The sequence below is a fragment of the Bos indicus x Bos taurus genome, chromosome 10 (genome assembly GCF_003369695.1).
Source record: "Bos indicus x Bos taurus breed Angus x Brahman F1 hybrid chromosome 10, Bos_hybrid_MaternalHap_v2.0, whole genome shotgun sequence".
In the NCBI taxonomy this organism is placed as follows: Eukaryota; Metazoa; Chordata; class Mammalia; order Artiodactyla; family Bovidae; genus Bos; species Bos indicus x Bos taurus.
In genome coordinates, this window is record NC_040085.1 from 8,870,074 (window position 1) to 8,886,933 (window position 16,860).

The 16,860-nt window shown below is 53.9% G+C and overlaps 1 protein-coding gene across 1 annotated transcript in view; it reads right to left on the reverse strand.

Moving 5' to 3' along the window:
- Positions 1–2,146: 2,146 nt before the first annotated feature.
- ITGA11 (integrin subunit alpha 11) overlaps positions 2,147–16,860 on the reverse strand; it is a 133,109-nt gene continuing 118,395 nt past the window's right edge. Inside the window, exons 22-30 of the mRNA XM_027553060.1 lie at positions 15,232–15,308; positions 13,016–13,105; positions 12,144–12,234; positions 10,426–10,539; positions 10,165–10,251; positions 8,263–8,373; positions 8,072–8,167; positions 4,308–4,421; positions 2,147–3,640 (exon numbers count right to left, since the gene is read on the reverse strand). Coding sequence (XP_027408861.1) covers positions 3,569–3,640; positions 4,308–4,421; positions 8,072–8,167; positions 8,263–8,373; positions 10,165–10,251; positions 10,426–10,539; positions 12,144–12,234; positions 13,016–13,105; positions 15,232–15,308 — 852 coding nt within the window. The 3' untranslated portion in view covers positions 2,147–3,568. The remainder of the gene's footprint in view (positions 3,641–4,307; positions 4,422–8,071; positions 8,168–8,262; positions 8,374–10,164; positions 10,252–10,425; positions 10,540–12,143; positions 12,235–13,015; positions 13,106–15,231; positions 15,309–16,860) is intronic.

Sequence of the window (16,860 nt, forward strand, 5' to 3'; positions counted from 1 at the left end):
CATGAGGGCCTGAGGCCGCTCTCAGAGCTACCCAAGGGCTGCTCCTGAGTTCCTGGATTTTCTTGCCCTCCTGTATGGGGTCTGACCATGTCAGAACCAACAGGGAGGCCCCCCAGGACATCGTGCACATCTCAAGTTCATAACTTGGTTGGAGGTCCTTTCCTTCTACTAGAGGTGAGTCTAGAATTGAAGAAGCCCTGACAATGTGAAGAGCGAATTCTAAAACCACCTGCAGTTGGTAATTGGGTGTGCAGAGTCAGACCTCGCCCCAGGTGTGTTTTCCGCCTGCGCACTTGCGTGCTATAGAATGGCTTTAGTACCACGAAGCCAGATGGGCCGATAATGCTTTTAAAAGACTGAACCCTTTTAAAGCTGGTTATGCATCATGTTCACACTCTTGAGTTCAAGCCTTAGTTTCACCATAAATAATTACTCTCGACTACCAGATAGAGCATTGCTAATAACTCCCCAAATGAACCATAATAAGAATTTTCATGTTGATTTGCAGTTGCATTTTGGACTGCTTGCCACCATGCCAAAAATGCTTCAGAGACTGCTATTCATCTCCCCACCCCCAGACATTGGCAAATGTGCCCCCAACTCCTCTAAGAGGCCCTTTGGGTCTCTGAGGACCCCTGGTGATCTCCTATAGGAAATTACACTCTGGAGACTTGCTGGAATGAGAAAGTCTTTCAAACTGCAGGCTGGAGCCAAGTAAAGTTGAACAGCATTACCATGACGGCACAGTTCCCTGTACGCAGCATGGAAGGTCACGTGTGCCTGTTAACCCCTTATTTCATGTTTTCTAGCCTATATATTCACGGGCACATTGGCGTTGCTAGGGGAACTCAGACACAAACGATGCCCTGGCCCCTCTCCCAGCTGACTAAATCTGACCCCCATGGGTGGGCCCTTTGCACAGGCAGCATGTAAAGGTCTCAGGTGATTGTACTGTGCAGTGGGGCTTGAGAAGCACTGCTCTAGCGTGAGGCTTTGTCCCTGTTAAGTATATCTTCCCTGCTTGTCCCACCAGCACTCTTAAGGGTAGTCGTGCCTTAAGATACTTACACCCCACAGCAAATGATTTCAGAAAGAGAGAACTGCTAAGATAGAGAAGACGAGAGCAGCACAGTGTGAGGGCTGAAGGCCCTGAAGATTCAGACGAGCCTCCCACTTTTTCTACCTTTTGACCCTTTAGCTGTTCTTTGCCTCAGGTAGCGGGGGGCATGGAGGGACTGTGACATCCCAGAGATAAACATGGCCTCTGAGTCCAGGGGTTGCAATTCAGTGACTTCTGGGCTGCATCTGATCTATTGATAGATTGTGTGGCCTGTGGTGTGACAGCACAAGGCAGATTTTTAAAATGTGAATGCCAGTTTCTAAAAGGTTTCATATGAAAGCATTCTCAGTCGATGGTGTTCTACAGAAGACTTGCTACCAAACAATGCACTTTTGGGTGTGGGGTCATACTCCACTTATGAGGGTGATGACTCAAATGAAGTATGATTTTTAAATGCTACCTTCTGATTTTGGTTTCACCATTTGAGGAAAAAATATTCCCATGACAAATCAGAAGTGACTGCATATCAATTCCTTCTACCTCTTCAGATCAAACCCGTCTACGGCTGGGTGAGAGTGACAGTGTGGCTTGAGGGACACCAGTCCTGAAATTAGTCTGGAATTTGCTGTGGAACCAGGGGCTCGCTCTTAACTTCTCTGGTTCTGAGTGTCCTCCTCTATGGGGGAAAGGGACCAAATAATTTCTGAGGTTCTCCTGGTTTCTTGGGATTCCAGCAGCATGAGAATAGCAAGGTGAGGAAACTGGAAGTCAGGGTCTGAAAATCGGCCCTGAGATGTCAGCCTAGAGAAATCTGGGAGAAAAGAGAGGGAACGAAGGGGTAGAAGCTATAGGGATATGTGCTTTCAACCATCTACACTGGCTAAAGAAGGAACAGTGGGCTTGGGAGGGAGGGAGGACCCCATCACTGAGCTGCCCACCCCAGACCAGGCGGCCCTGGCAGGGGATGCTGTAGGGAGCGAGGGGTGGACACGCCCCTTCCTGACAGGAGCCCCTCATCCGCCTCCCGTTGTCAGAGCGCAGCTTGCTAGGACATGTTCTGCCCACAAAAGGATGGCAGCCTCTTGGTTGTTTTTAAACACTGTATTTTTAAAATTTTCTTAAAAATATTTACGACAGTAAAGGTCGTACTGTGTGTCAGGGGACAGATGCCTTTGATGGATCCCCTTTCATTCCTACCTCAAAACCAGGTCAAGGCATAAATTATTCGGCTGGGCACCAGGCGTGCCTCTTGTCCTCGGGGCCCCATCACTGGTGGGTCCACTTGTCCCAGGGGCTGGCCGATCAGATATTTGCCACCAAGGTTGCACAGGCTCCGGAGGTCCCCGCACTGGCTTTATCCAGTACGTTCCATGGAGAACCCCTCAGCACTGGTCCAGCGCTTCTCCCGGGTATGGGTGGTGGGTGAGCAGAAGGGAGGAATTGGAGGTGGGGTTGGTGGCGGGGTATGTGTGTGTGTGTGTAGGGACAGGGTGATGCCGGGAGGGTGTGTGTGTGTGTGTGTGTGTGTGTGTGTAGGTAGGGCATGATGCAGAGAGAGTGTGTGTGTGTGAGAGACAAGGAGGGGTGGGAGGCTGTGTATGTGTGTGTATGTGTATAGGGAGGGGGTGATGCAGGGAGGGCCCCCCACCCCTGCCCCCAGCCTGCAGCCATTGCATCAGGACAGGCTGTGGGGAAGGTGAAGTGAGAACGTGGAGCCCTGGGGACTGCATCATCCACAGGCTTCCGCCAAGCACCCAGGAACAACAAAAGCAGCGGGAGGGGCGGCAGTTGCAGGCCCGGGGCTGCTGCGAGCACCGTGGGGGGCGGGGTGTGGGTGTCAGTCAGGTGAACGCAGGTGGGGGCTGGGGAAGAGCCCACCTGCACCCTCCTCTCGGTTCTCCTAGGTCCCAGCTGCCTGTCCATCACAGTCTCTGCCTCCAGAGTCTGTCTTCATCCTGGCCAGCAGCTGTCACCACTGGGGCCCTCACTCAGGGGGCACTCCAGGGACCTATCTCTGGCTAGGAAGGGGCGAGGTGACTCGGGAGCTGTGGGCAGTGCAGGGATGGGGGGACAGCGCAGGATGCAGATCCGCTGTCCCACTGGGTTCCCCTGCAACTACAGGTCCGGAGAAGGCAGAGTGCGTTGGCATTTGTAGTCTCCTCTCCGGGTTTCTTCTGAGGATGGGGTGATGACGACTTCCTAGCACCTTAGTGGTGGGGGTGGCAATGCCTCTGCACAGCCTGCGGGTGACTTTGGGGTGTACCTTGGGGGGGGGTCCCTCTAAGTCCCTAGGGACCTGTGTTGGAGGTGCTGCGGCTCCCAGTAGGACAGTCCCTCTGAAAACTGACTCGAGTTCCTTTCAGAGGGAGCAGACTCAGTCTTTCAGGAGATGAGGTCAAGTGCAAAGTGAGCCGGTGTCCTCTCCACCCCAGCTCGGTGGGCTCCGGGCCTGCACACTGCCTGGGCCCGCATGCTGGCCCCCATCCACTCACAGCCTCCTCAGGAGCCTCACTCCAGCACTTTGGGTGTGGGGTCCAGGCCAGGCTCCCTCCTGCGCTTGGCACTTTTAAAGAAGCCGAGCTGTGGGGAGACGAAGAAATGTCAGGGGTGGGCAGGTGGGCAAGGCCTGTCTCCCCTCCCTCCACTTACCCTCCTGAGGCTGCTTTCCTCAGAAGCGTTCCCTGAATGCCTCCGCTGCTCACACTGAGTACCCCCCACCAACTGCCAGGCTGGCCAAGGGGCCTCTTCATTGGTGACACGGAGGCTGGAACCAAGCGGATGGAGCCTATGTCCAGAGGCAAGCATTGCTGTTTGACGCTGCCCAAGTCACTACTGCTCTCTGGGCCCCCTCTCACCTTATCTCGAATAGGAGGAGGTTGAGACCGGGGCTTCTTAACTTGAGACTCAGGGACAAAGAAAGCCTTCTAAGGGATTTCTTAACAGCCTGACATTAAATTGGAGAAATTCTGTGGTTGTGTGTGCTTGCTTTTTTTCTGATCAGAGGAAGGCTAGCTTTCATCAGGGACCCAGAAGGGGACCCACAAAAGGGCTGGAGCCACAGGTTGAGTGCCCTCTGGTGGCCCATCTGCCTGCTGTGGTGAGGAGCCCGCAGAGTTCTGGGGAGGAGGCTGGGCGGGCCCCAGCTCCCATGTCAAGGAGCATGTGGGCACTGGCCACACAGCTCAGAGGCTGGGGCCCCGGGCCGGGACAGCCAGGGTGCTGCCCCACCCTTCCGCAGGGCTCTCACCTTCCAGAGCGCCAGGACCAGCAGGGCCAGCAGCAGGAGGCCCCCCAGGGTGCTGCCCACGATGATCCAGATGGGGACCTGTGAGTCTTCTTGCTTGGAGATCTCAAACGTGATCTGCAAGGGGAGGGGTGGGGCCATGTCAACAGACTACTGTCCTGGGGCCCTGGGCGGGCGGCAGCCTGGGGCAGGGCAGGAGGGCAGGAGACAGCTGGCAGCTGGTGGGAGAGCTGCGTCCCCTTCCCCAGGAAGACACTGCAGGGGCGGGCGGCACACAGCCTGCTGAGCGGCCTCAGAGCCCCCCGCCCCAGCACGGCGGACCCCTGACTTAAGTGACCAGGCGATCCCACCTTCTCTCCGAGACACATTCTGCTTTTGCTTCTCTCTGCCTGGATCCTCCTCCTTCTACATGGGCTACTGTTTTCTTGCTTTGTTTGCTGCTGCTTCCTAAATGCTGGTGTGTCCCATGGCTCTGCCCTTGGACATCTTTTTAAAATTAATTTTTATTGGAGTGTAGTTGCTTTACAGTCTTGTGTTAGTTTCGGATCTACAGCAGAGTGAGTCAGCTGTATGTGTACATCTATCCCCTCTGTTTTGGATTTCCTTCAGCACAGAGCATTGAGTAGAACTTCTTGGGCTATACCACAGATTCTCGTCAGTTATCTATTTTATACATAGTATCAGCAGTATATATATGTCAATTCCAATCTCCCGATTCATCCCATCTCCCTCTCCGTGGACCTCTTCTTTATCTCCAGTCACTCCGGGACTCTCCCTCAGAGCTGCCTTCTGAAGTAGGTGCAGTGGGCACAGTGGTGAGGGCCCACAGTGCTTCTGAAGGCTCAGACAGTAAAGAATCTGCCTGCGGTGCAGGAGACCAAAGTTCAGTCCCTGGGTCAGGAAGATCCCCTGGAGAAGGGGATGGCAACCACTCCAGAATTCTTGCCTGGAGAATTCCATGGACCGAGGAGCCTGGCGAGCTACAGTCCATGGGGTCACAAAGAGTTGGACACGACTGAGTGACTAACTCACAGTGCTTTTAGGGGCCCACAAAAATGTTCTAATTTCCTTTAAAGTTAGAATCAAAAGATGATTATAATCTTGCCTGGATTTTACTTGTCTTTATACAGACCAAGTCATAAAATAATAATTTTCCCCCCTATTTTTGGAGAAAAGCCCTGAAAGCAAAAGTGCCCAGGGCCATGAAAGCCCTAATACAGTTCTGGGGAAGGCCGTAACCATCTTCATGCCAGCTGATGCATTCATGTTTCTACCTTCTACCTGGACTCTCCACTGCACTCTTTTTTTTTTTTTAACTGTTTTTGTTTGTGTTTGTTTTTAGGCCACGCCACACAGGCTATAGTCCAGGGATCGCAAGAGTTGGACATGACTTAGTGACTAAACCACCACCACCACACAGCCTACGGGATCTTAGTTCCCCGATCAGGGATCAAACTTGGGCCCCCTGCATTAGGAGCTTGGGTTCTTAACTACTGGGCCAGCAGGGAAGACCTTCCTCTGCGCTCCTAACTCACATCCGTCGGTCCATGTGGTCCTCACACAAACTCCTGATCTCATTCCTCAGCCTGTTCCTGGAAGCCAGAGGCAGGGGGTGTATGCTCTGTTCTGCTGGGTTCCCCAGGCTTCCCATCTCACTCAGAGAGAAAATTAGAATCCTCGTCCTGGCCTGCAAGGCCCTGCGCCCTCTGGCCCTTTGAATCTTTGCAGCCTCATCTCCTGCTCCGTCCCTTGCTCTCAACTCTGCCACCTGGCCACCAGCAAGCCCAGCACTGTGCCTGCTGCTGGGACTCTCACCTCCATTCCTTCTGCTGGCAGGGCTCCACCACGAGACACCATTGTGCTGCTCCCGGTCTCTGTCCCTTTATGCAGTGGCTCCCCCAGGTTTACTGTATAAAACAGCACTACCTCCTCTCCACCGTTACGCGTCTGCGTTTTTCTGGGCAGAGCTTATCACCACTGACATTGAACTTATGTTCACTGCCTCTTCCCCCACCCCAGTCCAGAGGGTCAGCTCCAGGGAGAGCAGGGGCTTGTCTGTTTTGCTTGCTGCTCTATCATCAGTGTGTGGAACAGGGCCTGCCCAGAGCAGGAGCTCAGTCACCTCGCTGAAAGCCTGAATGAATGCACCCCTTGACAGCATGGCAGCAGAGCCCGGCTTGGCCCCTGACTCCCCTTCTGCCCTACCTTACACAGCCTCCGTGTCCATATCTGGAAAGTGGCCATGGGGACGTCCCTCAGAGCCATGAGGGGTGATCAGGGAACACGGCATACGGTCAGGGCTCCACCCACAGCAGGTCCCGTCTAGCTTTTTCCACCCTTGAAGGCTGGCACCTTGCTCAGCCAAGCCACCAGGGGCTTAAGTGGGGGGTGACTGGGTTTCTAAGAGAAGCGAGGCATCCAGAGTATAAGAGGGGTTTCGGAGGGTGGGGGGTGGGAGTGGAAGGAGAAGTCATAAACTAGTAAATGACAAACGAACTGGTGTGGAGAGTGAGGTCGTTACGTGTGTGGTGTCCGCACCACACTTCTCACTTGATTGCCTGGGAAATTCCCGCATGTCTCCCGAGATTCAGATCAAGTGGACTATCTCCAGAAAGCCCTCCTGGACATGCCCTGCTCTGACCTGGGCTCACCCTCAAACTGCACCCACACTTTGTTGGCCTCATTTATCTGTGGTGGAGGCTGAGAAACAGCAGGAAAACCCGACAAAATGCTGCAGAAGGAACAAGTAAAACTGCTCCCGGGGTGTTTGCCTGACTGCTGCTCCTGGGCTTCTGCCTGGGCTCCCTCTCGGCCTGGCACACCTCTACACTGTTTGGGATCGATGTTGGTGACTTGTTAAGGTCTGGCTTCCTGACCCAGCGTATTTTGCTCTCCAGCATCTCCTGGGATGGGGCTGGGGATTCACTGGACACCCGGGATAGAAGGCTCACCCAGAGCCCAGACCACAGTTCAGGGACATGGCCAGTGGAGGGCAGCAGAGTCCCATGCCTGAGATGCCCAGCTCCTAGAGCTGCTGCTGCTACTGCTAAGTCACTTCAGTTGTGTCCGACTCTGTGTGACCCCATAGACGGCAGCCCACCAGGCTCCCCCATCCCTGGGATTCTCCAGGCAAGAACACACCCACCTTCATTTCAAGACCCAATTTCTCATTTTCCCAGGAGCACCGCCTGGATCTTCGCTCCTTTCCTGGACCCTGATTCAAGCCAGTCTGATCTATAACAATCTGGCTTTACTCAATTAAAAAAGAGTCCCAATACAGAGACTTTTCCCATCCCTTGGTCTTCACAATTTCAGTTTGCAACCGCCTTCATTAATTAGATCTGAGCTGAGGATGGATGAGGAGGGGAGGACTCGCTGGCCATTCTAGGCTGCCAGTTTGCCAAGACCCAGCCTTGCTGCCCTGAGGCAGGAGGCAGGCAGCCTGGACCGCGCTTGTGCTTCCTCTAGTGTAAAACACGCAGGTGTCCCTCCTTCCTCTGCCTCCGGGGAGCTGTGGAGGTATAGAGCTTGGTGCCCCCCACCCCCCAGGTACAGGGTGATGAATGCCTATTTCTGGTCCCCTCTTCCTACTTTTGTCCCAACGGCCTGTTTGTCTCTATTTCCCCTCTCCTCTGATGTTGCACCAACTGCGGCAGGCCTGTCCGTCTCTCTCCTGCAGGGGGAGTAGGGAAACTTTAAGCGAAGGGATGACCCTTCCCCAAGCTGGCCTGGCACGAGCCCAGGTCTGTAGGGTTCCAAGTGCTCACCTGGCGGCTGGGATCCTCCTCGCGGAAGATGAATGGGCTGTGGAACTGCCTCTGCAAGGCGGCGTGGACCGTGATTCTCATCAGCTTGTACTTGAGCTGTGTAATCAGAGGCCTTGTCAGGAGCTGGCCCCTCCCTTGGAGAGACTCCCTAGCACCCCTCTCCTCCAGCCTGGCCCTGGAGCTCTACTTACTGCTTTTAAGGACCTCAACCACAGGTTCCCCAGCAGATGGAAATTGATTTCCTGGTTGGGGGCCAGCCTCACGTTGCAGTTGATGGAGACTACATCAGAGTTGCTGTGATTCTGAAAGAGAAGGGTCTCTGGGTGAGCAGGGGCTTGGCCACCAGAGAGATGGCTCAGCTGCTCAGCTTGACCAAGTGGGGTTTTGCTCCTGGGGAAGGGTGACAGAGGACAGGGGACAAGGAAGGAGGTGAGGGGTGGAAGCCACAGGGGCTGGGGCTGCCGAGGCTGGCTGGAGGACAAGGTAAGGACAGTATTAATATATCGGATGCTCCATTTGAAGTTGTGCATAATTGGATGTATTCCAGGAACAGAACTTTAGGTCAGCATTAGAGAGCCTATAAATGTCATCCCCCTACAAACACATTAAAGGGAAAGTGATACATTACTTTAACAGATGCAGTAACTTTAAGCACTTACGCTTTAACTTTAAGCATTTTATGAAATCCAACTTCTGTTTGTGATAAAAAAAAAAAAAAACTACCAGGGAACTTCCTGAATCTGAATAAGGGTGCTTATTTAAAAAAAAAAAAAACTACATCAAGTATTACATTTCACAATGAAAAACTAAAAATAATTCCTTTAAATGCAGAATCAAGACAAGATGGTCATCATTTCTGTTTAGCATTGCCCTGGAGCTCCTAGACAGAGGAATAAGAAAAACAATTTAAAAGGATTGAATGGTAAAACTAAAACTATTATTACTTGCAGATGACACTATCCTAATAGAAAACCCAAACAAATCATCAAATAATTAGGATTTATTAGGTTAAACTCATTTGTGTGGCTCTCTTGCAGCCACCTCACCCCACCCACGTCTGTCTTCAGTACCGTGCACTACACTCCAAAGACGCTTTTTTGGGGAAATCAAATGAAAACAGAGAAGATTTTTATTTGGGTAAGGAGTCATGAAAGCATGCTCAGAAATTGGTGCGTGGGGCAGAGGTAGCCCCGGGAACAGAAACCTGGACCCTAGCAGGTGTCCTGGGAGGACCCTGGGCGTTGACATTGGCTTCCGTTTCAGGCTTCCCAGATGGCACTAAAGGTAAAGAACCTGCCTGCCAACGCACAAGGGTCAAGACTCGAGTGTTTGATCCCTGGGTCAGGAAGATCCCTTGCAGGAGGAAATGACAACCCCCTCTAGTATCCTTGTCAGGAAAATTCTGTGGACAGAGGAGCCTGGCGGGCTACAGTTCATGGGGTCACAAAGTCGGACACGACTGAGCTACTAAGCACAGCCTTCTATCTCTGGGGACAGGGAGGCCCCGGCTGATACGATCGGTGCTTCCAGTACAAGCCCCATGGGGTCTGGCCTCTGTTACGCTGTTCCGTCTCGGCTCCTTCCTCCTTCCTCTGTTTGTCCGTATCCTACTAACCCTTTTAGGCACAGGGCAAGTCCATGATCTCTGTTCACTTTTTTTTTTTTAATTTGGTTGCACTGAGCCTTAGTTACGGCACACGGAATGTTGCAGCATGGAGGAGCTTTTCAGCTGTGGCATGTGCGAACTAGTTCCCTGACCAGGGGTCGAATCTGGGCTCCCTGTATTCGGAATGCAGAGTCTTAGCCACTGGACCACCAGGGAAGGCCCCCTGCTCCTCTTATTCAAGGTTGTCCGCTTCTCTGCCCCTCACTCAACAGGTCTCCCAGCCTCCACCCCTGGCTTCTTTACACTCAACCTGGTGTCTCCCCTGAGATGTGAGCCCACTAAGGATACGAAGTATCTTTTCTGTTTCCTCTTGGTTTGAGGCTGGGACATAGAGAGGCTTCGATAAGCTCCTGTGGACAAACTACTGGTCGAGGAGCTCAGGCAGCCCCTCTCCTCGTCCCGGGGCTCCTGGCATGGGGACGCTCACCAGCTGTGGGGTGCGACTCAAGTCCTCCTCCGTCGGGGCACGCCGGTACTCGGTGCTGTTCCCCCAGATGTTACAGGACGTGTTCACCTGCACGAGGAAACAGGCAGCCAGCCTCACACCAGCCCTGGCAGACTCGGCAGCCTGAACAGTCCTCTCTCCCTTCTGCCCAGGGAAGGCCCAGCCGGCCCTGGGCCTGGGGAAGGAGCACACCTAGTGGTCTGCTTGTCCCCTACCCACACCGGCCCCCCGGGGTGTGGGTACCTGGTCAGTGAGGAAGTCCCTCAGCAGCAGTAGCCGGTTGCCGCCCCTGGTGGCGATGGGAATGGTGATCTTCATCGTCACCCCATGGATGGGAAACAAGCCCAAGTTTTGGATCTGTGGCCCGAGAAGGGGAGGTGTCAGTACATCCAGCAGTGGTTGGGTGGTGGGGGACAAGATCCACGGGGGTGAGCCCCCCAACCCCAGCCAGGCCTGAGAAACAAGTTCCTTCAAGCTCCCTGGCCCTTTCACTGTGGATGCTCTAAAGCTCTTCCAGACCTTGGCTGGGGGCTGCAGGAAGGAAACCGAATGGAAGCTGAAAGGGATGGGCTCCTGGAGGCTGAGGACCGCCACTGGGGGCCATGAGGCTGAGAGCAAGGGTTACTTCCCCTTTTCACCCTCGTTTGGGTGTCGCCCTGAACAGAGGTCTGGGTGGAGATGGTGACAGCAACTCCTTTACTATGAGAGAGAATCATTAATGGATGTAATGATTACATTCTGATGCAGGATGTAAATAGTGTGCATTGGTGCACATTCTAGCTGCGATGCATTCAGCGTCAGTTCAGTTCAGTTCAGTCACTTGTCGTGTCTGACTTTTTGCTACCCCATGGACTGTAGCACGCCAGGCCTCCCTGTCCATCACCAATTCCCGGAGTTTACTCAAACTCATGTCCATTGACGGAGAAGGCAATGGCACCCCACTCCAGTGTTCTTGTCTGGAGAATCCCAGGGACGGCAGAACCTGGTGGGCTGCCATCTATGGGGTTGCACGGAGTCGGACAGGACTGAAGCGACTTAAGCAGCAGCAGCAGCATGTCCATTGAGTCGGTGATGCCATCCAACCATCTCATCATCTATTCAATGTCAGAGCCGCAGTGATTACAAACAGGGTTTTGGAATCAGAAAGGCTGAACACATAACCCATGGCTGCTGCCACAGTTGAGCTGTGTGGCCTTGGGCAGATTATTAAACCTCTCTTGGATGAGCCATCGAGGCATCTGTGTGGTTCTAGCTGTCTGCCTGCTCCCGACTCTTGCCCAACAATTCAGGGCTGGGGAGATCATGGGGCAGAGACTCTTAAATGCCTCCTAATTTTCCTTCTTCCTTCTTCCTTAGTGACAGAAACCAAGGCAAAAAGGCACATTTCCTAGCCTCCCGTATAGCTGAATCACACTGTTCTGGACAATGAGAGGTAATTGGACGTGTGAGGCAGTGCCAAAGAGATTACTCAGGGAGGTGTCTTGCACACTCTTCTCCTTTTCCTTCTTCCTGGAATGAGGATGTGATGACTGGAGTTGCAGCCACCTTGGACTATGAGGTGAACTTGAGAGGTTGATAATCACATGTTGAGGATGGTGGAGCGGACACAAGGAGACCCAGTCCAAGGGACTTTGTAAAGTTGTCAACTCTGGACTTCTTTTTTATGGGAGAGAATAAACCCCAGAGCATTATATATATCACTGTTTTTTCACATTTAAAAAGTCATAAGCAGATACACCTATTCTTCACTGACACACCCTCCTGGTCCAGCCTCGTACTTTTCCAGATGAGGATTGAAAGGCTCAGAGAGGGGAGGGACTTGCCTAAAGTCACACAGTGAAGGGGTGGCAGGGTTGAGGCTGGAATCTGGGCACTGGCAACGCTTTCAGATTCCTTCCCTCCCAAATGGGGGTTCTCAGCTCCTGTCTTTCACTGTCTGCCTGGCTGCCCTCCAGCCTAACCTTGAAAATGCAGTGGAAGGGAGGCCCAATGCCATGGTATCTCTCCAGGGAGCTGTTGGACTTGACCTCGTAGTGGCTCAGGCTGCTGCTCCTACAGGGACAGAGGACAGGGACGCCGTGAGCTCAGTCGGCGTTGGCTGGATGGATAAACGAACGAAAGAAGGTGTGGGCATGTTCCCATCTCCCTGGATCACAGCAAACAGGTTTCCTCTTGTGTCCATTGGGAGGGCTGTGTTGGGAAGGCTTCTTCCCAGCAGGAATAAGCACTGAGATCAATTAGCAATGTCTGCTGGGGTGTGGGATGGGCATGAATCAGAGGCCAGTTCTCTACCATCCCAGTCCTTGCCTCCTGCCCAGGCGCATGGCCTCTTTCGATCACCAACTTGCCCACTGTGCACCTCTAGTGTTGGCTGAAGGAGGGCCAGAGCTTTCTGTTTGCTGTTACTTCCTGACTTCTCCACCTACCTGGGAGCTCTGGGAGGTAGAGGGGGCAGACTGGGGGCCAGGAGCAGACTGAGGGAGGGGGTGGTGGGAGCAGTCTGCCCTGGGGGCAGGAGCATTTTCTCACTGATACTGTTTAGAATTGCCAGTGTGAGGTGGTAATGAAATGCAGATGGACTTTTTAGCAAGTTCTGATACTGTTTTGACTTCTCTGCAGAGCAGGGCCCTATTGCAACCTCTCCTGGGGATACTGCCTGTGCCCCCAGCCTTTGGGGTGCCCCCTGCAGGGAGCTCCCTGGGGACCAGGTCTGTGCCTCCTCCTCCTCTAGTGGACACTGCCTCCCTTTCATGGACGGGGCACTGCACTCTTAGGGATACACTTGGCTGCAACTCCGAGTACCTCAGCACAGGGCCCCGGGGCCCCGGCCCACCTGGTGAAGAGGACGTCGGCCTCGTACTTGAGGTGGAAGCGCAGAAGGGCCGTGTTGTCTTCCTTGGTGCTCTCCTCCTCATCGCTGTCACTGCAAGGAGAGCCGGCCGCGCCAGCGGTCACGAAGGGGCAGCCCTCCCTCCACTCAGCCCCACACCCCGACTGGATCAGGGCGGCTGGAGGGAGCCAAGCCGGGCTGAGAAGGAGCCTCCCGGCTAGTCTAGGGCTGCGGCTCCAGAGAGGCCAGCTGGGGGTCCGGTGCCGGGCAGCCATTGGAGGTGTCTCCCAGGAGGGGAAAGGTCGGGGAGGTGGGGGACCTGGACCTCAGCTTTCCCTGCCCTCTCTCTGGGCACAGCACATCTGGGCTGGAGGCTGGGAGGACCGTGCCAGCTTGCTCACAGCAGCCTGTGCCCCCTCTCATCTGTTAGCCGGGCAAGTCCTGCGCTGGGGGCCCCGGGGGTGGGGATTATGCTTGTAGGGCAAGGCTCTGCCCAGGGGAGGAGAGGTGCATGAGGAATTGATTCAAGACTCTTGAGAGTCCCTTGGACTGCAAGGAGATCCAACCAGTCCATCCTAAAGGACATCAGTCTTGGGTGTTCATTGGAAGGACTGATGCTGAAACTGAAACTCCAATCCTTTGGCCACCTGATACGAAGAGCTGACTCATTGGAAAAGACCCTGATGCTGGGAAATATTGAGGGCAGGAAGAGAAGGGGACGACAGAGATGAGATGGTTGGATGGCATCACTGACTCAATGGACATGGGTTTGGGTGGACTCTGGGAGTTGGTGATGGACAGGGAGGCCTGGTGTGCTGTGGTTCATGGGGTTGCAAAGAGTCAGACACGACAGAGTAACTGAACTGAACTGAGAGCGTTTACTGACTCTTGAATTGACCTTTCTGAGGTACAGGTCGGGCAGCTCCCATGGGGTAGCTGAGGGGCTGTGTGCTGCCTTTAAAATACCAGGGAGGCATTAGAGTTTTGTCAAATACGCTTCCCTTTACTTCTGAGCACCACGAATCACACCACCAGGGCAGATCATTTTAGACATAAAGAGATACAATTTCTGCTCATTAGGTGCATGAAGCTGGATTTCCTTTGGAAGCTTTAACCCAGAGAGGTGCTTAGTTAGAAAAGGGAGTCTGACACACACACACGCCCAACTCACAAGTGCCCGCCAGCAGCCACGCTGCCAAGAACTCTGCAGGCAAGGGTGTTCATTACCTGTGAGAAGGGGCTCTTTTCTTAGAGGGAGGCCTCAAGATATCAACACATCTTCACCTCATGGCAGGTGAGCATTCCACCCAAGTGCACAGACTGGCTAACTGCACTGGTGTGTGGATCACCAGCACTTCGTGACTGCTGACTGGTGTGCGCGCTCATAGGTTGGTGCTGCCAGATTTATTTCCACTGTGGAGAAGTTCTCAGGAGGGTTTATAAAGCCTTATAAAGCTAGAATTCCTTCCTGCCTTTGTGTGTTTATTACTGACATGGGTGATTCATGGTGTCAACCTAAAGTGAACTGCCTCAGGGAAACCTGCGAGACAGACAGACAGATCCACAGAGAGTTAAGAGAAGGTCTTTAAAAACTGGAACTTTCCAAGGGGAGAGAAGGGGCCAGCGCAGAAAGAGCACTGGATAAGGAGGAGGAAATCTGTGCAGGGTAACCACACCACCCTGCACGCACCGCATCTCATCTAGCACTGGATAGGGAGGAGGAAATCTGTCTATGGCCATACCACCCTTCATGCACCCCATCTCGCCCCTTCTCAGAAGATAAGCAGGGTTGAGCCTGGTTAGTGCTTGGATGGGAGGAGTAGGAAATCTAGTGTTTAGCTTCGAGTTGTGCTATTTACATGCTGTGTGTTGATGGGAAATTCACTCAACCTCTCTGAGCTTTTTCTTACCTGGGAGGTGGGATGGGAATAAGTCCTGCTTTGCTTGTCTTAAGAGGCTGCTGTAAAGACTGACTGAGATAATATGTGCCCAGTGCTTCACAACTGTAAGCTTTTAAGTAACTGCTATATAAAGGTAAGGGTATTATTATTTCTATCCAAGCTGAAGAACAGTGGCAGTGCAGCTCGCCAGCACCTGGGGAATAACCTGGGGCCCTCCCAGGCTGGGGCAGTGAGGGATGTGGGGAGGGCGGTTCCTAGTAGCAGAAGAGGGCCTGGGAGTTGCAAGTGGGGAGGGAAAAGGAGTGGGCCAGCCCTGACCTGCCCGCTGTGAGCTGGATCTCCAGGTGGTGCAGGAAGATGGATTTGCTGAACTCGAAATCCAGACGGAAAGCCACCTGCAAAGAAAGAGTTGCTGGAGCTGGGATGGCTGGCAACTGCTTGCCCGCAGCAGCCCTGGCCCCCCCTCCCAGCCCCTGCCCTCTCAGTGGACCCTGCTGGCAGGGAATGGACTGGGGGAGGGAGGACCAAGTGCTGGAGTAATGTGAGCTGCGCTTGGGGGCTGTGGAGGGGACGCAGCCAAGGTCAACAGCTCCTGAGATGGGGCTTCTTGGCTGTGGAGCCAGCCCTTTACCACCTCCCTTTTTGTTTTTAACTACCGGCCACTGCTGCTGCTGCAGCACAGAAAAAGCTCTGTGCGACCCCATAAACGGCAGCCCACCAGGCTTCCCGTCCCTGGGATTCTCCAGGCAAGAACACTGGAGTGGGTTGTCATTTCCTTCCCCAATGCATGAAAGTGAAAACTGAAAGTGAAGTCGCTCAGTCGTGTCTGACTCTTAGCGACCCCATGGACTGCAGCCTACCAGGCTCCTCCATCCATGGGATTCTCTAGACAAAAGTACTGGAGTGGGGTGCCATTGGCCGCGAGTCCAACTTCAGACTCTTCCTGCAGGAATTTCTTGGGGGGGTGAGTTGATGGCAGGAAGGGGAGCCGGCCTTCACCATGCACCATGGGAGGTGCGGCCAGAAGGGAGTGGTGAGACTGCCCACGTGCTCTCACTGTTCTTGCGTGTGAACAGGTGGGGAAGCGTGGAGGCTGTCCCAGGCTACTCAGCAGGCTAGTCGCACATCTGTCTCCTTGTTCAGAGGCCCTCCCGCCGCTCCGATGGCCCTGGTCCCCGTGCTGCCTTCGGCCTTCCCCCAGGAGTAGGGCCTGGGGCCCCTGATGGTGCCCTGTGACCCTCTCGTTACCTTCTGTCCTGCCTGGTGGTTATACTGGGGCTTTGCACAGAACGCTGGTGCTCTTCCTAGGTCTGACCCTCATTGGTTTTCTCAAGGAGACCTTGGTGGCGGGGATCTTTCTCCCCAAGTGGCCACGGGTGGGGTGGGGAAGCTTGGGCTGGGTGCTGCCCCTCCTGGGTCTTCACCCAAGAGCTCCTGAGTGTGTCAGTGTCTCACCTCAAACACTGCAATCTTGACAAGTTCTTTTATAAGGAGCCCTAATCCCCTGCCCCATCCCCCAGCTTTGCAGACTCTGCTGCTGGGAACACACTCGGCTCTCCAGCTAGCCTTGCCTCAGGCTCCCCTCTGTCTGATTCTCACTTTACAAGCAGCTTGGCCTCAGTTAGGTGTTCCCTTACTCTGGAGCCCTCAGTGGCTGCCTGCTGCCCAGGGGATGGGAAAATGCTCCCACAGTCTGAAGTCTACCTCCCTTTCCCAGGAAGTTGCTTCTCCCAACTCTACACTCTTTTCACATGTACTTTTAAGCACATGATACCTGCTCAAAAAACATTCATTTTCCTCCCCATCTCTCCCCAGGCAGAGCTGGGGAGACAGAGGCTGGACATTTTAAAAACATGTTAGGGGGATGTCTCTGGTGGTTCAGCAGTTGAGGCTCCATGCTTCCAATGCAGGGGCCGTGGGTTCAATCCCCAGTCAGGGAACTAAGAT